This window comes from Thermobia domestica, chromosome 6 (genome assembly GCF_964235325.1).
Source record: "Thermobia domestica chromosome 6, izTheDome1.hap1.1, whole genome shotgun sequence".
Classification (NCBI taxonomy): Eukaryota; Metazoa; Arthropoda; class Insecta; order Zygentoma; family Lepismatidae; genus Thermobia; species Thermobia domestica.
In genome coordinates this window covers 95392187-95416382 of record NC_137459.1, presented here as the reverse complement: position 1 = coordinate 95416382, position 24196 = coordinate 95392187, and the positions used below count along the sequence as shown (strand labels likewise).

Sequence of the window (24196 nt, the reverse complement as noted above, 5' to 3'; positions counted from 1 at the left end):
AAATTAGTCATTTGTTCCAATCACCTTGTCTATTACCTTTCTAACATGTATTTCATATCCTATTCTTCACAGTTCTTCCTCAAGTTTTCTAACATCTTATTGAACTTATTGGTTTTTCTTTTTTCTTTTCTTTTTTCTTTTCTTTTTTTCTTTTTTGATTCCGCAACAAGCGCAATATCACCTACAAACGGATACATCTAATCATTCTACCTCGTACCGAAATGCCGTCTGCATTATGTAGGCTTTTTTTCCCCTATCTCTTCTAGTTAGATAATGTTGCCGAGAGAAATATCCTTGTCAAATTCTCTTTCCAATTGTACTCTCCTCTGTCATTTCCTCCCCCATTCTAACACTTACTTGTTGGTTCATATATGTTTCTTATTAGTCTTCACTCTTTCCATTCCAACCCAATCTTCTTTAGAACTTCTAACAACAATTATCAATTCACACAGCAAAAGCCTTTTCTACAATAATAAATACAATATACACCTATTTCGCTTTTTCTATAAACCTTTCACCGATCAACCTTAATAATGAAATTGCATCATTTGTGCCCTTACCTCTTCTAAACACGACCTGTTCCTCCTGAACTTTTTCATTTGTTTTTGCACAGAATCTTCTGTTCGAAGCAGAACTTTTTGCTGTATGCGATATGATACTAATAGTTCTATAATAGTCACGTCTCTTCGGGTTCGATTTTTTGTTCATTGGTATCATGGCCGTCTTCAGGAAATCTTTTGACCATTCTCCTCTTTCATATATATTTAATTGCAGAGTCTGGACAATTCTTCCTTGCCCTTGTCTTCCATATTGTTAATGAATTCGATTGGTATAATATCTATCCCGGTTGCCCTCACATTCTTAATCTCGGATATAGTTTTTCAAACTTATCCCATAGAATACTAAACCCTTTGTTATTCTCGCGTACTTCATTTTCTACTTCAACATCAAGGCTACACGGTCTATCCCTACTCTCATGTAAGTCCTCAACATATTCTTTACATCTTCTGAAGACTTCACTTTTCTCGCTGACCACCTTTCCATTTTCATTCTCTACTGTCAACGTAATATCCCCTTGTTTTCTCCGACGTACCATAGATTTTACCTCCTTGTATATTTCTTCATGTTTCCCAAATCTTTCTAATTTTTCTGTCCTCGCATTTTCTTTTGTAAAACTCTTCCCTTGTTTTGACTATTTCCCTTAAACTCGTTGTTTAACTTTCTGTACATGTTTCTGCCCTCTTCTGTATCAAGCGGTTTCCACGTCTTTCTTCCCCTCATTTTCTGAAACACTAGTTCTGTAACCCGTGGTGCCTAAATCGATTTGTGTTCACGGTAACCTACCACTTCTGCAGCTTGCTGTATACAAACTGCCATAGTCTGTTACTACCTGCAACTATCCTTTCGTAGTTTGAGTATTTTTCTTCAAATTTTTCAACGAAAATATTTTTTTTTGTTTCCTCGTATTTCAACTTTTGACTGTTCATCATCTTATTACCTACGTTTCCCGGCCAGCACAAGGTTACGATCACAAAAAATGTCGGCCCCGGAAAGGGTCTCCGATACCTGTCCTGAATCATAACATAATCTATCTGATGTCTTTGGCCGTCTATTGAGGATTTCCATCTTCTTATCGTGTGCTGATTGAACCACGTTCTCCCAATTACTTGTACATTCTGTCTACAGAAATTGACCAGTCCCTTTCCCCCTTTCATATCTTTCGCCTAACCATATTTGCCTACATCATTACCTTCCTGTTTTTTTCCTACCACTGCACCCCTCTTATCCATAGCAATAATTTATTCTATTTTGTCATATTTTTCTCTACTTCTTCAGTTGTATACGAAGTCGTTGGTGCTCATGTTTCTATCACCACTAGACCTTTCTTTTTTACCTTTAAGACTTAACTCATAACTCTATCAACAACACGCTCAACTTTCACTCTTTTCTGTTTTACACCAAGATTACCAAGACTTATTCGTACATCAAGCGATTTACCAACAGTTATTCATGCATCTTATGACCGCCCTTTTCATTACCTGAGTGTAACATTTCATATTCTTTGCTGTTCAGCCCCATTACCTTCCAGTCTAACTTCACAAACTATTATCAAATCTAGATTATTTTCTTTCAATTTTTTCTTTAAAATTTTCTAACTTCCCTCCCTGTAACATGACATGTACGTTCCATGTTCCTATCCTAAACCTTTTGCTCTTGCTTGTATTTCTTTCTCTATCTATCTTTCCCACATTGCTACTTTCTCGTCCAATAGTTTTTTCCAAGATGTCTCCTTTCCAGAGATCCAAATGGGCGGATATTTTACCTCAGGAACTATATTTTGACCTGCGAAAGACCATTGTACATACTTCTGTTCTCTTTCTGCTTTCAGCAAATTAGGGAAAAATGGAGTAGTGATTTTCCGTTGCCTTCCACCCCGAAGTATCCGAGCCATTAAACTCACTTTGACATGCCTGGGACTAATGTTAAAGTTGCCGTACCAATCACTATGATTTCCGCCAACTTGGTTACGGGACAACTGATGCCTTCTTCCAAAACACTCTTCGTTTGGCTTCTCCGTTTAGACCAGTGGCCCCTCTAGTAATGAGATACCGCCGACATAGCTTTAAATTTCACCGTATCATGAGACCCTCTCCACCCGACACATAAGTACCTTCGTAAAGTAGGTATTTATTGCGGTGGTCTGTGATATATAACATAATGCACACCCAGTGGAAGTGTGTTACAACTCCAAAAAATGGGAACTTTTAGTTATCTTCACTCAAAAGAGAACAGAGAGGGAGAGAGAGAGACAGAGAAGCTAGCTCTACCTGGTAGTATTTTCGCAGAAACGTAACTAAACCAATTAACCTCTAGATGGCAGGAATATTAGTATTCCAGGGATCGATTTTGATAGAATAACTAACTTTAAAAGTCATGTTCATACAAATGTGTATTTTTGAATTGTAACAGTCTTCCACTGGATGTGCGATATATTACGCTTATTTGTTTCTCATTCACACTGTATGATTTAGAAGCTTGCTACAAACAGGTACATCATGTTTTTTTTTTTTTTTTTTTTTGTATTATTTTCTCTCTTTCATCTACAACAATAGGCGTTGATGTGATCGTCAATTCCAGTAAATGTTATAAACATCCGCACTATCTCACACTTCTGCAAGCTTCTTTTTCTGGATTTTTCTCAGAGCTTATATTACATTATAAGTTTACTAACAAGAGATTGATTTATGAAAATTAAATAAAATCGTTAGAGCCGTTTTCGAGAAAATCACATTTTTCTTTTCTTTTTTTGTAATATTCCCCTTTAGTAAACGGCCAAGAAACATGTAAATCCGTTGAAATTTCGAGTTCGATGTTTTCTTACAGTCCCATGCTTTCTTTTCCTATCGCTATTCGAAAATAACAAGTGAGTATTGTTTTACATTTTGAAACTAAGACTTCCAAACTGTGCGAACTCAATACTCAAGCTTGAAGTGGTATAGGGTGCAGGGTGGCTTAGTGGTAGAGCATTAGTGGTAGTGGTAGAGACTTTGGTGTGTAGTGTTCTTGGTTCGATTCCTGAACAAGCAAGTTTGTGGTAGACAACGTTGTGTCCGTCGGTTTTCACGGAGTACTCGCGTTTCCTTCCACATTTCATTCCAGCAATTCTCCCATCATCATTCACTTGTCATAATCATTCGTCTCTCTTAGCGTAAAAGGGCATAATCGTGGGACGTTAAACCGAAAGATTTAATTTCATTTTTATTTTTGAAGTACTATATCCACGAGTACTAGTTGTAATGCAGTAATAAAATGAAAGATAGTGCCTCTTCCTCGGTCGTTGAAACCATATCAAAAAGCCATTACTCGGTATCCTTTACTATTTTTGTTCTATGGCGATAGAGGCTGAAACCAAAAATCATTTGTTTCAACTACTTCTGGTTTTGAATATTGGGTTAAGGGATGAGATGGAACCTGTCCCTGGGACGCTGAATTGATTGGGAAAGAGCACTTCACACAATCTCTTACAGTTTTTTGCTCTATGAAAACCTGAAACCAAAAGTGGTAGTAAATTCAACCACCACCAGTTTTGACATAATGTTGCGGGTTGTGATGCTGTATGGATTGCAAAATCCATTTGTAGGTATATATTATAATTTCTCTCCTATAGTTATAATTTTCTTCAAACGAGATATGGTTATTTTTAACTACTTCCGAGTTGAACAGATCTTAAAAAAGATGGAACCTATTCTTGGCAAGTTGAATCAATTACAAAAAATCACATCTCGATATATCTTACCGTTTTTATCCATACAAGTCAAACTGAAACCGGAAGTAATGATAAATTTGAACCACTTCCTGTTTTGGTAGAGTGGTGCTGATAGTCGTGCAATGTCTTGAGATGCTGACTCGTTTGTAGAAAGAAAACCACTTCTTGTTATGTGTTACAGTTTTTCTTCAATGACGACAAACTTTGAAATCGGAAGAGGCTAATTTTAACCACTTCTGTTTCGGATAGAGCTGCAACGGAGAATATTGATCCTGTTCTTGAGATGTTGAATCGATTGGAGAAAGTTGCCTCATGATATCTTTTACCGTTGTTGGTCTACGATAATCAGTATTGAAACCCGAGATAATAGTAAATTTGAACCACTTCCGGTTTTGTCAAAGTATTGTGGAGAGTCATGATATTTTGTCTTGAGATGCTGAATAGTTTGCAGAAATACGCTCTCGTTATTTGTTACCATGTTTTTAATGTGGAGATAAATGTTAAAACAGAAAAGGGTTAATTTAAACCATTTTGTTTTCGAATAATGCTTCAACGGAGAAGATGGAACCTATCCCTAAGACGCAGAATCGATTGCAAAAGACCGCATCTTGATAGTATTTTCTGTTCTTGCTCTACGGAAATCAGTATTGAAACCGGAAATAATAGTCAATTTTAACTACGTCTGTTTTTGGTAGAGTATTGTGGATAATAGTGATACGTTCTCTTTAGACACTGAATCGTTACCAAAAACCGCTTCTTGCTGTATGTTATCGTTTTCGTTCTATCGCGTTGAACGTTGAAATCGGTATTGAAACCGGAATTAATAGTAAATGTGAAACATTTCCGGTTTTTTGTAGAGTGTTGTAGATAATCATGATGTGTTATCTTAAGATGCTGAATCATTTGCAACAAACCGCTTCTAGCTATGTATCGCCGTTTTCGTTCGATGGTGATAAACCCTGAATCAGGAAATTTTAATTTGAACCACTTCCGATTTGAATGTAGGATTAACTTAGGAAGTGATACCTAATCATTGGTGGCTGTATTGGTTGCAAAAATCCGCATCTCGATATATTTTACTGTTTTTGCTCTGATACCTGTCAGGGCCGCGGTGGCTCAGTGGTAGAGCGTTCACCTCTGGTGCTTGGGGTCCCGGGTTCGATCCCAGCCCCCGCCAAGTGAACTTTGTGGTGAGATTTCTCGGGGTTCTCCCGTTTCCTCCTACTTTCTTCATTCCACAATTTAATTCATTACTCATCATCCCCTTTAGCCATAAGCGTGGGACGTGGATGAAAATGCCTTTGAGAGGATAATCACAGTTAATTCAGTGTATAACGTGTATGGAGGCATGAGCACATTAATGAAAGTTGTTTCAAGATTTAGGTTTGAAAGTAGCAAAGTAATAATTGAACTATTTGATGGTTCTTGGAAGATGAGGAGTTGCTTTTGAGGACTGCAAAGTCATACATATTCCTAAATAAGTCACTGCAGCGTGCCTACATATGGCACCATTATCACATTTTGAATTCGTGGATTGCTAATAGATCTGATAGTGATGCATAGGTGAAAACTATTTTAGATGTTTTCAACAGTCGTCTACTTTGGCCAATTAATCTTAAGAGATGTACCATTGATCACTGCAATCAGACATTAATAGTTAGCACATCGAACATAATCAAAATTTAGGAAAAACTCATAAAAGGATGGTTAGAGTCAGTTTGTGGAAGCTCATTTCAATGTGAAGGTTAACCGAAGGGAGAGATCAGTTTGAACTGATTGTCATATGTTACATGAAGGTGCACGTTCTCTAAAAATTTGATGCAGTGGCTGTTAAATTGATTTTGTATCAACTAGAATTTGAATGTAGTATTTAACTGGTTTTTATTCACTGTTTGGTATTTCCCCCCTAGGTTCTGTTTAACCGCATTCCTAAAAAGAAAGGCATCAATAAATAAGCATGTGAACAAATCGATAATTAAGCAAACATTTCACGAAGAAGGACAACTTGCTCAGTATTCGAATGAAACACTGGAAACATAAAATTATGAAAACAAGGACGAAGAGAAAATAAGAAACGTTAACTACAAGGCAAGTTGTAAGAAGTGGCTACGGAAGACAAACCACCATGTTATAATCACCAGATGAAGTGTCAATTTAACCGTGTTGGTATATTTCGAAACACCACTTAATGAAATCCAGGCTGAACTAAATGATGTATATTATAAACAATAACAATATATTATTTAATGTGCATTATCTAGACGGTTTTCGAACCCACATTTGTCAAAACAAGTAGTCTAGACTAAACGTTGCAGCATATACTCGTAACTATGAAATCTTTAGTTGAATATGAAAAGTGGAAGTTATAGTATTCAATTTTGACACTCAAGCTACCCCAGCAGCAAAATTTACCAGAATGACGTTGTTAAGTACAGAGTCGCACCCCAGGGGGTGTCCACCGGGTTCGGACCCCCCAAACTTGGTAACTCGACATATATTAGTACACTTTCTTAATAACACTGTACTTGTTTAGCGGAGAAATGATTGATGTAGCCTGAAGATTTTGATCTTATACTTCATTCGAACTCGTTCTTTCCTTACAAAGCTATCTAGATCTATCATTTTTGCTTAGAATATAGGGGGCAATACTTGACAATTACTTATTGTTGCTTCGAGTGTAGAATAACACCGGAAGTGAATAGACGTAGTGTTTTCAGGTCAACCCAATAAAATAATATAAAGAATCAATCGTGTAAAGCATTGCTACTTGTGCTGTTACGTACAGTACTAATATCGGGATATAATACGCGTATTTTATTTTTTTCTCTACGCTGTTTGCCCATGTGAACGAACATTCGGTTCGAGTTAATTGAAAACCGCACACGTGCGTTTTTTTTAATATTGAAAGGGTTATTTTGGGAAAATTATTTTGATAAATTCATCAATGAATTTGGAATATCTCTTCTAGTAAAAATGTTACAGAAAAGTTCCTAGCACAAGTGTTAACTCATATTAAAGAACTTCGTTTCTAATATTTAAAAAAATCGCAACAGAAAATCATCATCAAATAGAATAATTGTGTGATGGGTGATTATAATTTGTTTTCAAGCAATGGAAATACAAAAAACGAAATTTTGGATTATTCCTATCTTTTACTCTTTTAGTTGCTTGGTTCGTTGGATTGCAGTTTGACGGTCCTTCTAGCAGCGAGGCTGTATGAGATGTGGACCTACAGATTAAGGTGCGATTCGAACCACATGACCTCTCACCGGGAATTGAACACGAGTCTCCAGCACTGAATTTGCGTACTCTAATCATATACCCAAGCGAGACATACCTATTTTCCCTTTTAATTAGACAAACTGATTTTAATTGATGTTAGTAGATGATAATTATATGAGTGAAAAATGTGTACTGTTAATACACGTGTTTTATTAACTTATTTAGCACTTTCTTGAAATTCACACGATATAATCAGAAATGATTCAAAACTGTTTCTTTCTAACACTTTTTTTCATATGGCGATTTCAATTTATATGTTTTCACATGTGTGTCTTCTCATGGCCGAGTGACTAACGTGTATGGCCCCGTGTTCGATTCACGATGTAACTACTTGCATCGGATACGAATCCATGTAGTGGCTTGCATTTCACTTTAATATGTAGGTCCCATCTCATATATCCCTGCTGTCGAAAAAAGGCTTAAATTAAAGTCAATCCTATCCAAATCCCTTTTCACTTTAATAGTTCTATGATTGTGAAATATATATATATATATATATATATATATATATATATATATATATATATATATATATATATATATATATATATATATATATATATATATATAAAGCTTTAAATAATCTGTATAATCATAATTCTACAAGCAAAATTTTTCTTTTCTCTTTTCTCTTATAAAAAACTGATTTTACTGATAGTTACCCAATTCATTTCTACCATTCATGAAAATTAAATTTCCTATTACTTTAAAGATGTAGACACGTTACGTTTAGAATTTTTCAACATTAAATATCGTATTTATTTTATGTATGTGCAGCATTTTTCCTTATTCAAAAAATAAAACTGTTTGCCCATCTCTCTTTGAAAAGTTGTATATATATTTTAGTCTATAAATCAAAATAAACAAAAATATTCTCTGAGCAATTGAGAGCACTACTTGAAACTATAGTATTAAAACTTTCTAGATACAGCTTCTAGAAGATGGTCATCAAACGATGGTAGATAGCCAACCTTTTAAATTCAATTGTATATGTATGGTACATCTTAAAGAAACTTCTTATTTATAGGAAACTACAGAAATTGAAACAATTCTTGGTTATAGATAACCATATTCAAGTTCACCTCGATGCTAATTTCTGAAATCCAAGCCTACCCTTAAGGCTTTTTGCTTGGACCCTCGCTTCAAAGTATCAATCCAGACCACCTTGATTTTCATGGAGGCACTCTAGCACTCTTCTCCGGATAAGTCTGTACCCTCTGATTCCAAGTGTTACTCAAACATATTTGTATCCATTATGTTTAGATTGCAACGTATGTAAACCTACCAAGCTTTTCATGTACAAAATATACTTAAGAAGACTATGTTAGACTTCTCACCAAGAACAGTAAGTGTCTTGTTTCAATTCCTGATGGGGAAGCTTCGGATATAAAAGTAAAAAGTGTTTAGAATCACATTTTAAGCAGTAGTCTCTTCTCACACAACCTCGGTGCTTAAGTGCCATGTAAAGGTCCAGTTACCGTTATTAATCAATTGATCATTCATGAATAATATGTGTGTAGATTTTCAAATGTCATAGATTATCTACTCTTAAATGTATCGTTCCATAAGTCAACTTTCTGTTAATCCACTGTCTTGAATATATTGTATAAGTTGCATACTTTATCAGAATACAAGACAGTTGTAATAGTTCCTATATTGCCAACAGGACATGTATTACTATTCCTATATTGCCAAAAGGACAACAGGACACTTTCATACAAACCTGTCAACAACGCATTGTTTCCTGACTCAATGGGCACCCTAGGATGTCGGCTGGATGTGCACTAAGTTTATGACGTTAGATGCATGCTCGTACTCCATCCCTGTGTTGCATTAGTAAGTTGGGTTCCCCACCAGACTTTAAAGTGGACATTTCATTCGCATCAACATAATAATTACTAGATTATATGATAAACTACTGAGGTATGTTAAATTTGTTGATAACGCTATGAAATGTTGAGTAGAGCTACATTATATTTTACAGAAAAGGTATATTATACAATTGGCGAAGACTTGCCAAATGCAATAAAATTGAAGCCTGTTAAGTTAGCCACACTTTACTTATTTCTGTAATTTGTAGATGTAACAACTAATGATTCGTACATATCAACCTTTGACCATAATGTACATAATAATAATAGCAAGTAGCAAGGGGAGCCGATCCAGGGGGGGCAGGGGGCCCGGGCCCCCTAAAGCTCATGTGGGCCATATTGCTGTATTTCTAAACTTACAATATTTGGCTTAATTGTAATGCAATTTGTTTTAAAATCCTCATATATGCTTTGTGCATCTGAATGCCCCCTCCCCCAAATTTACAGAGACATCGTCGCCCTTGACAAGTAGGATTCACTCTCCCTTAAGACAAAGAAATTCCATGTAGCTTTACGTGCCTTGTATTGCGTGGGCAACCAATGTTTGCTTTCTTAAAAGATTAAGAAATTGACCTCATTTCTGTGTATATACAGCCGTCTAATTATTTATTTGTACGAATATTAACCCTAACATTGTAACATATGCATTACTTAATCTGTTCATTTACAAGTAGCTTGGACTAAGCAAATATGACAAAAAGTTATTGCTAGACCAGCTAGAAGCCTATGCTGAAGTTCCAGTAAGCTGTTCATCGTACACCACACAAATGCCAAGTTGATATCAATTGAAAACTGAGAGGCATGTTTCGAGTTGTTTAACGAGTGCTTCATTCCTTCTAGTAGTAATGAAATTGTTCTTACTACCATAAGTTGTGTAAACTATATGCAACTAATGTTTGTGATTCCTTACAAAATAAGTTTCCTTGTGGTGGCAAAGTGGTAGCCCGTGTGGTGCAGTTGAGCAGTCTGAGACGTTTGGCTGCCGATCATGAGGCATTTACTATTTGAACCTCGAGTCCCTCTGACCAGCAGTAGCGTTTTCTTTTCCTCTGTACTTCAAATGTCTGTATTTGCATCCTTGTTCTATTTGATTAAGCATAAAAGTGATTAAGATTAATTAATAGGTTACGGAATAACTCTTTTGGTTGGAGTACCTTAAAAAATAACGTAGTGGAGTGCACATCTCTGTTGCGAGGGGTTTGATACCAGGAAATCTGTTTTCGATTAACAACATCATGTCAGTAAATTTCCTCGAGATTCTGCTCTTTCCTCCGTAATTCTCATTCCACAAACTACTTAATAATATTTATTTTTCATTCATCATCCACCTTCTTTAGCATACAGGGTATAAACATGGGGAAAGTAACTTAAAACTGTAGATTTATTTTAATTTTATTAATGCCTTTCCTTGCCTATAATTTAAGCCATTCTCTGAGAAATGCAACTGAATGAATAATATATCTCGTATGCGTTTTCCCTTTCAAAAAGTTCCACCTTAATTTCTTCATTATCGATTATTGTTATAAATATGTAAATCTTAACACTAAAGCCTAGTCATAAGTAACGTTCTGCCGCAACTACTTCTGCTGCAGATATAAGTTGAAAAATCCATTGTGTTTTAAGGAGTTCGATATATAAAAACTCCCTTATATATGAGGGTATCGGATGAACACAATGGTAAGCGACACTTCAAGTGAAATATAGTTATTAAGTGGAATGAGTTGGGATTGAAACATAGAATATTATGTATGTAGTTTAATTTCCGAAATGCTTGTGAAGATGGCAGAGAAAACTTATTTAGTATGTCTCATTGCATTGAATTACATGGGAATGTTGAACGTTCTTTCCAAGTATATTCGGAAGTTAGAAAATGTAACATATCACTATGTTTCGCCTAGCCGCTCATATTTATTCTGTCCGTGTGTCCTTCCTTTCGTGCGGAAGACAAGAAAATGTCGAGAACTACTTGAGGAATCACCACCAAATTTGGTCAGAATGTAGAGGTTCAAATGCTAGGAATGGAGTTCGTTTGTGGAAGCGATATTCAAACCAGAAATAATAGAGATCAACCATTTTAAGTTTTTACGTTGATCTCTAAATAGTAGAAACGATAATAGATAGCGGGAAGTGGTTTTCTGCAATAAATCAAGCGTTCTAAACATACTTTTCATACCCATTCTTAACTCTACTAAAACTGGGGATGGCAACTTCCGGTTTCTGTAATCTACATACAACAAAAGAAAGGAAAAGATAGCAAACTGTTGCCATATATATATCAGCTTTACTATAATCTCGACAATAAAACTGAAAGTGATACAAATTCACTACAACTTCCGGTTTAACCATGCATCAACGTAGTGAGACGACTGTAAGAAATAGCAAGAAACAGATTTCTGGAATTAATTTAGTGTGTGAAAAATAGGTTTTGTCACCTTCATTAACCCACTATTTAAACCGAAAGGGGTTTAAATAAACTATTTTCGATTTTAGCGTTGATCGTCATTCAGCAACAACAAAAAAAGACATAATAGATAGCATGAAGCAGTTTTCTACAACATACCAAGACCATATATTCCATCTACAACCTAATCTTTCTATTAAGGCTTAACTATTGCTCGTAGAAGTTTAAGGTTGGGCCGTAAATGTGTATCGTAGTTCAGCATCTTTCTGTTAAATTTTTCCTCTCTCTCTTCCCTTTTACGCATATGGCATGGGCTCAAATTTTTAAGACAGCTCTAAAAGTGTTTGTACTTTTTTCTTGGAAACTATTGAAGGGATTCGTTTATTTTTTTACCACGCGCCATACACTAGCGGATAATGCTACCGAACTAGGATTAATTTTCTAGGTTACATACAAAGTCAATAATATATTTTTTTTAGTTAGAAGAATTTTAATAATGTGATTTTTTTAAATATTCACCAAACAATATTGAAAGAAATAAAGGAGCTTTACTATAGTTCTAGTCCAGTAACTAGAGGTAGATATAAGTAAGATTTGTGCAAAATTTGGCTACTTTATCATTAATAGTTTGTGAGAAAATGGTACACGTATATCCGTAAATGCAATTTTAGAAATAAAAGTTAAAATTCACTATGGATTTTCATCAATAAGGCAGACTACAACATTCATATAGCACCATAACCATATTTTTCGTCTTCGGCTCTGTCTTATTCATCCTTCCCACACATTTTTTCATTTTTTTTTTCATTTTTGATTCCTTGGTAAGTTTCAGGATTGCCAACTCAGATTTTTTAATATTTTTTCTGTCCATGTCTCGCTGTATTTTGGAGATGTAGTCACCGCTTGAAATTCCCATCTTTTCCAGAACACCAGTTCTTGCTTAACGGTCACTATTCACACACAGAACAGCATCATACACTGCAATTTGTATAATTTTAGAACCCGCAAATGGGTGATTCCATGTGAAATCAACAAAGCCCGCAACACGATTGCCTTAGATTTGCACCAAATTTTAGTATTTCGTAGGGATTGTCGAGATATGGAATTGTGCAAAGTTGTAGTTTCCTGTGTGATGAAGTTTCAGAATTATGGGGGTTCCTAAATGCGAAAAGAGTGATCTACTTTGGTACATACTCGCAACTTTCGGAGAGCACTGCTCTTGATCTAATTGACATAGGGAGTTGATTCTTATGTGTTTGAAAGGGAATAAAGTAAGCTTTCCAAAGAAATATCGCATGCCTAGTTTTGTGTCAATTTTGTCGCACTTTCATACAATTTTCACGCGCGCTAAGTTTACCAATGCAAACTAACAAGGAAAACAAAGAACTGTGAACGCAGAACAGTAAGCAAAATGATGTGTGTATTCTTTCCGGTATGACAAAGCAAAAAAATATATTTACTACGTCATTACAGAAGAGTGAGATGATCAAACAACCTGGAATGAACGTCAAAACTTAAAATATAGATATTTAAGCCTCGAAATGCAACGAAAGTACACAATAATTTGCATTTCTCGAAGGAAATCTGATGTCTTACCAACATGAAACTTCCAGCAATTAAACTTCAGAGACCGTAGATTTTGAAAACTATACTTTTCAAAAATCGAAAATTTTTACCCCAAACATTGACATCCCCCCTTAAAGCCAGAAGTGGTAAAAATGTGCTACCACTTCTGGTTTCAACTTCAATTTTCGTAGTGCAAAATTTGTCAGAGATAACAGGACAGTTTTAAAAACGATTCTTCGTTACGAGAAAAAGCTTAATCCTGAATCTTTTCTCTCTATTCAAACACGAAATGTTGGATATTTGAATTTTCTGTTTTCAACTCTAATCTCCATAGTAAAGAAAAAATGTAACAGACAGCGAGAAGTAGTTTTTATTTATGTGTATTCAACACCGCAGGAACGTGTTTCGTCTCTGATTTTATTTTTCTAGTGGAACCGGAGATAGTAGAAATCTGTTACCACTTGGAATATTAATCTTCATATACCAAAAGTGGAAAGATATAGCAAGAAATGACTGCAGCGTCCCAAGAATAAGTTTAATATCTTATCTTATTCCTGTATTATAACTTAAAGGTAAGGAGACATGGTGGCTAAGTAGTAGAGCGCTTACCTCTAGTGCGTGGGGTTTCTGGTTCTATCCGCGCCAAAGTAATTTTGCAGTGGACATCATGTCCGTGGGTTTTCTCGAGATACTCCTGTTCTCTCGGGTCACAGTCTCATTCCACCGGTTCCTACATCGTCATTTAGTTGCCTTGATCATCCATTTCCCTTAGTCTAAAGACTACCGTAAAAAGATTTCATTTCATTTAATTGACAACTGAGAGATGAAGGTCTATTTCGTCTGGTTTCAGTACTGAATTTGCATAGTTTGAAATTCTAATATAGTCTCACACTATGAAATGAAACTCATTTGTTTCTATGTACTATATAGAGGTCTTGATTTCAAATACTGTGTGAGACCATGCGGATCGAGTTTTGCCCATTGTGTTCACTTAGTTCCATCGAGCGAATGTTGGGCGGTGTCTCTAAATACAAGAGGTGAACTAACGGCTTCATTGCTGTACTTAGAACTTCGATAATTCAACGCTCTACGAATTTCACTGCTGACAAAGTGTAATAATTATTGTAGGTTTCGCGTACTTTCTTGGTACCAGAAGAATTAAATAACTAAACGGATTAATGCTGCTGGTGATGTGTTGGGTTTTATAATTAAACATATTAACGCTAGTTGCATAGTGCAAAGTGTAAAAAATGATTTTTTTTAGTTTTTTGTCCCACGATTATGCCGCCCAGGCTAAAGGAGACGTTGATGATGAGAAACGAATGAAATGGTGGAATGAAGAAAGTGAGAGGAAACGGGAGAACACGAGAAAACCTACGCCCGCTGTGTTTGTTCACCACAAAGTTCACATGGCGCGAGCTGGATGTGCACAGTTGAAACAAACGAAGAACATATATTGGATGTTCTAAAAAATGTGGCCCGTGGACTACAGAGTATTATGCTCCAGACCAAAATAAAGAAGTTCTCGTGTGGAGAAACTAGTTACACTGTGTGACAACGTCGCAGATAAAGAACCACAGAGTAGATCAACCAATCCATCAAGTTTTTACATCCATCAAGTAACATCTTAATATACTGAAACTTTTTATTCCCCGTAGCAGCTGAAGGAGGCCGAGGAAGGTGTAGCATTGTATAGCATTTTCACTTTAATTGTAGACTAGCTCCGTGTTGTCCGTGGGTACCACTTTTAAAACATTCGAATAAGTTGAAAAAAAAAATATACCACTCTTCCTTGACCAATTTCAACTTCATTCAGTGAAACAGGTGTTTTTACATTCGTTATATTTGATCATCACGGTGTTTGAAACGCAGTGTCTATAAGGCTTTTTATGTAGAGAACGTAAAAGGTTACTATGTGCGAATTTCAGATACAGAATCAGCATCCTTATTTTCTCTGTCTATTTTCGACGTCATGACTTTTCAATTGTCTGCTGAGAAACATATTTTAGTTGAAGAGAAAAACTAGGTCAGTTTGAGGCAAATTAAATAATTAATAAGAGTAATATTTTGTAGACGACACCGAAACAGCACTATCCGCCCAAACTTACCTCAAAATTTACGTTCTTATGAAAGTTGTCATATTTATTTAATGGGCGGTTTACTTTCTTGCTTCCGACTGATTTCAATTTCAATCCATAGGCCGTATTCAGAAGGCCCAAAGAAGCGCGTGCTTTGTTTCACGATTTTCTTTGTTGTTATTGTTTTATCGTTAAACATTTTTAAATGTGATAAATTCATCATTTGCTTTTGAGTAATTTCATCCTGAAAAAAAAATAGAACAAATTCTCGAATATTAGGAAGAAAACACACTATGTGAAAATCAAAGCATTATGTGAGAATCATAATGTATCGAATGGTATAAACCTGCTTACGCTAACTTTAATCGTGTAACAAATACTTATTTTCATAATTTTCTTCATCCTATACTTCTGTCTTCTGACCAAATACATTTAATTTACAGCATCCAGACTGTTGTTACTTTTTAACTCACCATCAAAACGAATGAAATAAAAATAAAAATTTCCAGTTGTGATAGAGGATACTTACGCACTTGCAATTCCAATTCCTAAGGTCTCATATGACTGAAGTGAAATAACGTAAGAAATATGGAACATTATCGAACTTCAAACAAATATTATGCAATCAATAAACAATTGATGTGCATTGCTCAAGTGAACAAGAAAGGGTCTAAACATTTGATAGTCTAGTTATAAAGATCGAAAGGAGGGTCAAAAACTATTTTAAATCAGTAATGGAAAAATTAGTGAAATTTTATATGTAGCTAGTGTACATTGAACCCCTCTTTCGTAACAGAGAAGAATGTTAGACGAACGAAGTCTTGCATTCCCCTTTCTTTGGTAACTAATACAGTTCCTTAGGTAATAGGGTGTGTATTTTCTTGTATAATTAAGAGACGATGTTCATTAGTACTGCAATTAGAATTGGACATATAAATGAGAAAAGTTAAAAAGTAAATACAACTAAAACATTTCAAGACTGAAGATATTGGTAAACTTTTACACTTGGCAGAAAGTTGCACAAAACACTTTATGTATCCAGCGGATTTAGGCATAGGAACATTTTATGCTACCTATTGCAGAGAGTAGTTTCGTGGCTTTAGTAGCAAATAACAAAGGACCGATACATTAGGTAACTTTGTATGTAACTTCAAAGACAGATTGCGTACTGTCTCCAAGCCATTTCTTCTGGCAATGGCTCTGTATAGCAATTTGCATAATAGCATGCTTCACTGCAACGCTGCAAAATCCTACTACCTTTAGCAGATTTTTCCAAAAAAACATAAATTGATCTCAGTTGTCAATTTTTGAGAGCTCGTTTAAATAACCCAAACCCACAGAAATCCATCGATGAGTGCATTTTTTTACAGGTATGCCCAAATATGAGATAAATCCGACACCAATCTCACATCCATACAACAAATAGAAGAAGTAGTATGACTTGTAACCTTGTCTTGATGGGTAACAAATTTGTTGGCATATTCACCACATAGATAAATGGAATATTAATCCAATATAAATGCTTGTAAAATGTTGTCCTTCTAGTAAGCTGAATAAATTTGGATGACACGTGCCAGCCTGCGAAAGATAAGTTTTATATTCTAGCTGCAGGCGGACACTTCCATGAACGCATATGAGAAACTTTCTTTTCATTTTCGTATTCAGTCACATCTATGACTCGTGAAAACAATAGAAAATCGCTAAGGTTTTGATACAGTGCAGACGATAGCACGAGACTACATGAAATATCAGCACAATCTTTCATCATTCAGAAATATACTTTCCGATAAGCGATAATTGTAGGCTTTATGTCAAATTTCCTTACCAAAATTATGCTTCATAATACGATGTACTGTAAATTTTGACACTTTCACAATGTTTGTGATTCTCTTTTGCACTATTGGATTTGGTTCGTTTAATTTCTTCACTACATCAGATGAGCATTTTGGGATAGTGTGTTGTTTTTGCGTCCCTTCTAAAGATTAATATTCTGTTGAGGTGCAGGTTTTATTGCATTATAATCCTTTGTTAATTACTTTATCGGAAACGTTAAATTATTTCCATATCCGTTAATTCCTTATTTTTTCTGTACGGAGTATCCTATATTGGAAATAGTATAATTATGCCCTTCCAAGTCAGGCGTAGGTTCTTTGACAGGATTTTCGCACAGACTTGAGTAGCAAACTGATAATCATATTTCTAAGGCCGTCTGACTGTGGCAGAATGAATATTACTGTCAGAGGATAGAAAAAAAAGATATGAACCACCATATTAAACTTCCTCGTTTTAATTCTTTAAACTAAATTAACTGTGCTGCAGATATTAATAAAATAGTTTCTAGTGAAATACGAAGAAAGTTATAAGGCGTTTTCAGAAATCTTCACCCACACTGTAAAAAATCGTTGTGTTATTTCAACGACACGCCTATGTGTTAACACAATTATGTTAAAACATAACACAAACAGGTGGTTAGAACAACTCACTCTCCATTTGGAGTTGTGTGTCGAATGCCGGTAGTTGAAATGACACATAGTCTGTGTGTTAAATTAACACAAGTGTAGAATATTCAGTGTTGTTTTCTGCGTGATTGCCAAATATACTGGCCATCTAATTATAAAGGCTTATGTACTGAAGCTACAGTCAAACACAATAGAAAGAAATACTTAAACAAATCCAGGTATTCGCAAAATTTCAACATGCAAACCGCGTGATGTGTTCTCAATTGTTTTACATAATGTTTCTGAAGAAATATGTCAACAGCGAGAAAGAATACCGCATTAGTGTGTCACTTTTGCACTGCACTAGAGTTCACCAGTCAACATCGGGGACTGTGTTTTCAAAAATGGCGGAAAACCAGTAGAAACACGATTAAGAGGCAAACATACTAATAAGGATATAGGTAAAAGTTTTCTATCATTCTTGAACAAGATGTAGATGAAGGTTGTGTTTCGCAGCATCAAGAAATACTTCACAATAAATGTTGGGGAGGACTACAAAAAAGTGTATGAAGATTTTCTAAATGAAGTGTTCTGTAGTTTACTATTCTTATTTTAAAAGTAGAATCTTCGGTCATTGTAAACATGCACACCACAAGTTTTTCTAACACAGAGAAATGGTTCCATCAACACCGCACACGGAGTTATTTCAACACCGAAATAGGTGTCGTAGTAACACAGAATTGGAGTCGAATTAACACCAAAAACGGTGTTAATTTGATGGTCTTACTTTGAATTTTAACACAGGGATTGTTAAATTAACACAAAAACGGTGTTACTTAAACGGCTTTGACCTTGAATTATGACAGATTGTGTGTTGAAATAATAAGAAAATGATGTTAAAATAACACAGAACTCTGTTATATTAATATTTGACATGGTGTAATATTAACACAAAATAGTTAAAACACTACACACTGTGTTATTTTCTTCGTGTTGGTGCAATACCGCCACAAGTAACACTCAACACTTTTCCCCACACTACCGACCCTGACATGGTTTCGAATCAACACCGAAAATACTAACACAGATCCGAATTTAACACCGCTCAACACCAGTTTTGTGTTAAAAACGTAACACATCACCTGTGTTAAACGCAAACATCGCGGGGGTTGTGTTGAATTAATACCACATAGTGGCAGTCACGCTGGAACCACTGCCCTGTGTTAAATTTGAGTTGAATTAACACAATCATTTTTACTGTGCAAGGAAACTCATCCCCAAAAGTAAATTATAAAGGTAACCAAGAAAGCTCTGTCGCTTTTTCACCCACCACCTTCGAACATCAATATGTCACCTAAGGCGTACCTGAAAGATGAAAAATAGTCCCCATCAGCATCGATGACCTCCTGCCAATGTTCTGGAAGGCCATGGTTTCCATCGCGAAAGAACCCCTTTGCGATTGAGAAGTGCTGGCTCCGGACTTTTGAGTTTTTCTTGAACACGGCTCAACTGCTGACAGTACATAGTTGCACTGATGCTCTGACCAGCTGGTAACAATTCCTGATGCACGGTGCCGTGAGCAGTTTAGGAAACACACAGGAGAACCTTCCTCTGGTGCAGTGCTGGTTTCGGCTGTTTTGGAACCGGTTCATGGGATGCTAACCAATTATGAGGGCGCTGTGGAGCTTCGTACTGGATCCATGTATCATTACGTGTCAACACCCTGTTCAGAAGCGTTAACATTCCCCTCCTTCAGACGAGACAGCAAAGAAACACAGGTGTCAGCTGGCGTTACCTTCTGGCCCGGAGTCAAATCATGTGGGACCCATCGACCCTACTTGTAGTGCTTCCAAAGTTGATGGAGATGCTGCCGAATGTTTCCCCACTCACACTGAATTGTAGTCCCAGTTGTTCAATTGCTAGCTGAAGATCTTCATTTTGTACATGTGTTGGTCTTCCTGCACGTGTTGCCTCTTCGAGTGTTTCGTCACCGTTCATAAGCTTCTTAAACCACTGTCCACGTAATCACGACACCCTCACCAAAGGCCTGGCTTATCTTCCTTCCCGCTGCAGCGGCGTTTGACATAAGTTTGAATTCGTACAGCATACACTCCCTTATGACGCTTTGTGAAGGTCCCATGCTCACTCTGTCCTTACGAAAGTTCACGGTGTAACTGAACTGCCACAACCGGGTAGTATGTTGGATATACTTACGCCAATAATGACTTTTGCTTTATCTCCATTCGCATTCAACTCACGGTGTGAGGGCAAATTGAACACAGACCTCCAGAAAAACCAACAGAACTTTCTCAGTTACCTTTATACATCTTGTAGATTTTCTTCATAAGAAATGAATTATATCGTATCTTAGGGTTATTATTTAAATATTCGTTTAAAAATTAACGAAAAAATAGCATAAGTGACGTTTTACAGAATTGCCCCCCCCAAAAAAATCACCCCAAGAGTAAACTGCTCCTTGCGGATATTTTTTTATGAAAGTGGTTTATGCAACATTATAGAAATAATAATGAAATATTTATTTATGAAATAGGATAAAATTCGATTGAGTTGTTTCTGAACTACTCCTTCTCGATGTTTCCTGGAGAAATTACTTACACCACTGTATGAAGTTGTTTATGAAAAATTGGTTTATGAAATATAAACGTAGCTATAGACATTTTCTAGAGATCTAGGATCAACAACAGACTAACACTGTATCTGATAAGAAATTAAATGTCTACCGAAAGCAATGAATTCGTGCTATTATTCAGCAGAAGATCTATTGGCTTTGCTAATCCTTTCGAAGCATTTGAAAGTTAAAAATGAAATGTAATCATTGAGTTGAACGTCCCACGTTATTCTCTTTAAGCAAAGGGAGACGGATGATCAAGGCAAGTGAATTTGATGGAAAAGATGGTGGAATGAGAATGTAGGAGGAAAGGGAAATATCTCGAGAAGAGCCAAGGACACGATGTTGTCCACCACAAACTTACTTTGCTAAGGATCAAACTAGGGATTAGACGCACCACAGGTTAAGATATAACGATATATATATATATATATATATAACGATAATTATGTCTGCTGTACTGTACAGTTGCGAAACACGATGCTTCTTTAAAGAAGGAACGAAAATTGAAAGTATTTAAAAGTGAAACCGTAAGGCGAATATTCGAACTCAAGAGGTACAGAAATGGGGAATGGTGGAAATGTCGTAACGAGGAACTGCATAATTTATACGGTGTACCTAGGGTCATTAAGTCTAGGAGGCTCAGGTGGGCTGGTCATGTAGCCAGAATGGAAGGAAGTAGAAAAACGTTCAAAATTTTACCTGGAAACCGAATCGGAAAAAGACTATTAGGAAGACCTAGGCTCAAATGAGGGACATTAGGATGCATCCCGCAAAAATAGAATTAAAAAGTAAAAACTGGCCAGAAGTCAATGAGAAGTTCTGGAAATTCTGCATTGAACCTGTGTGTTCCGCAGGCCATAGAATTAGTTAAACATTAACCTTTTTGCTAGAAAATAACTTCTATCTGATTGTTCGAAATCATAATATCTCTACAAAAACCGTATTATTCAAACATTTTTGAATTGAAATGTGAGAAAAATATCTCTATGGGTAATCTGTGGATAGAAGTATGGCCAAAAAGCGAGTCTTAAGCAGTACTATAAAGTATAGTAGAGTATAACGTGCTTTTGCTTATCTGACATAATTTACAGGGGAGGAAAAATTAAGATGGACAGTATCTGCAAACTCCTTTTGGTCGCGATTCCGTCTATAGATGCGTAGGTCATAATTTACTAAAATATAGTTTAGTATGTTTTCCTTTCTGTGTTTGTTTCGAATTCATAGCGTAAACTCTACAAAAAAATGGGCATGTTCATATTTATTTTTTATTTATTTATTTTTTTTTTGACAAAATATACATTTAAAAAAAGTTTATTTCCTCGGTAACAGTAGAAGCTGTAAATACGTGTACAATATTTTACGTTAGTATAATGTAAGATACTTTTTTTATTTTACGATTCCTGAGAAGAAAGATGGACTAATTCGATTTAAGCAATCAATCTCCAATTATTTTTACCTTTTGTTTTCTATTAGTGTTCGAGATCCTTGTTTTAACAAATTAATGTAGTACAGAGTGCTTAAAAACCGTATAAGAGGTAGATTTAGACAATTTTCAACGGTACTTCAGTAGTACACAGTAACTCTTGCGAGAGGGAGGCTGGAATTAATGTATTGGCATACTCATTCGTCAGACCAGTGGCTTAGATATCCTTCTGCTAAAAGTAATTCATATCAGTTATGCAATTTTTATACTTGATGTATAGGACGTATGTGGTACAGATAATTGTCAAAATAACAGAAACATCTAAACAAAATGCAAATTACCTAAGTAATACGGCATTAGATTACTTTTAGTCTGTATTACAGCTTATATGCATTGTGGAATTCAAGTATCTAAGTCAGGGGTTGTTTTCAGAAGAACAGTGGACCATTTTAAATACAGAGCAACACACAGTTACGTCAGCGATGATGTAGAAAGAGAACTGCACCAGACTCCTTACCATAAAACTGATGATAGTTGTTCAGTTATGTTTAAGTTGGGGGATTGAACGGGCCAAAGGATGTGATGAAATTAATCCTGATGTTCCTCAAGCCACAAGTATGGTTATTTGTATTAGTGTTTTGTTATTTTGAAAAACTACGTTGTTGCTGCTGAATATCTCCACCGTAGAATGTATTTGATCACAAAAATGTCCACATAAGCACTCACAGTAATTTGTCCTTTAATAGTAATAATAGGACCACCGAAATAGCACCAAATTACTGTATATAGCAACACAGAGCCGGTGCCATGTTTAAGTGTATGAAATAGGTAGTTCGCAGCATGATACTTGGGTGCTCGCACACACTAACCCAGCCTGATGTTAAAAACAAAGAGAAAGATGACTCACTGGACCATATTTGCAATCAGGGCCAGTATATGTGTTTAAGTTTTTGATATTATATTTTTGTTGCATCCTTGACAACGGTGAGCGTGGGTTTCGAAATTGCAGCTTTCTGGAAATGTTAAGATTAAGCAGCCTTCCTTGATCTGGGATTGTAGAAACAGGTCGTTCCAGATATGGTAATCGGGTCCTGCTGTCAGTGATATCGTATTAGCTCTATACTTTTCTGTAACAAATCTCATGAATCTTCGATGATCCCTCTCAATCACTCTTAACTTTCGTCCACTGTTCTCCTCTGAAGATTCCTTGTCATGAGTTCTGCGTGCCACCAACACCTCCGACTATGTTGCTCTTAATACACCTGACAGTCTGACGTTCTTGGACACACTCCAACTAAAAACGCATCCACAGTTTACTCTCTTTGAAAATCGTAATGCTCTTTCATTTTGCTCCACCAACATCTGACTTATTCTCTTACATCGATTTACACACTGCTCACTGTATCCCAACATAAAACTACAAGCGAGTCGCAATACATGAATGTTTTCTGTTACTTGCTCACAAAGATTGCACACTGTAGTACGTGGGTGTTTTTATTAGTTTGATAACTAAATGTACTGTGCGGCAACCATACATCTATTACGGACGTATACAACACGTTTAATGTATATATGGCCTATATGTAGTTTATACAAATACAATGAATTTTTGAACTGATTCATTTTCTTAATGATATTCTGTAATTAGTTCAGTGTGAACTAGGAATAATAGATATTTCTATGTTCTGTTCCAGAAAGCACGACTTGCTCGAATCCGTATCGCCAAGGCGTCCTCAGGAGCAGCTTTTGTCAGCAAGAAGAAGGCAGCTGAGGCTCGAATGGCCGCTCAAGAATCAGGTCTTGATATGGAAGAAAATTACCGAGAGGAGGATATTTTCGAACTGCAACATCATCATTTGCTGCGTTGCTTGGAGAAAACTACGGTGAGTTCCCAGTTGATTCTTAGTTCACGTGATTCATAATGCACTATTTATGACTCCAATAATTTGCAACCTGTGAAAATACTATATATAAATGAAAGCGCTTACTGTGTCTCTTTTGAAGAAATGTATATTTTCATTAACTTGAAATGTATTACTTTTTATAGTATGTATAGGATAATAAAAGTGGAATATATTTCTTTGAAAAAACAACAATGAATAGTTGTACATTTCTTGGCAAAGTTTGTAGAGATCCTTTTACTATCTGTTGCAAATGATTCGGGTCATACGGTTTCTGAGGGAAAATTTCATATTTTGCGAAACTCCAAAACATATTTTGCGAAAAAGTCACATTGTG

General features: G+C 35.9%; 1 protein-coding gene across 4 annotated transcripts in view; it reads left to right on the top strand.

Annotated features, from left to right (window-relative positions):
- Shal (Potassium voltage-gated channel protein Shal) overlaps positions 1-24196 on the top strand; it is a 404769-nt gene that overhangs the window by 271480 nt on the left and 109093 nt on the right. For all 4 annotated transcript variants that reach the window (XM_081761845.1, XM_081761844.1, XM_081761846.1 and 1 more), the window contains exon 3: positions 23653-23841. In XM_081761845.1, the coding sequence (XP_081617971.1) occupies positions 23653-23841 (189 nt within the window). The remainder of the gene's footprint in view (positions 1-23652; positions 23842-24196) is intronic.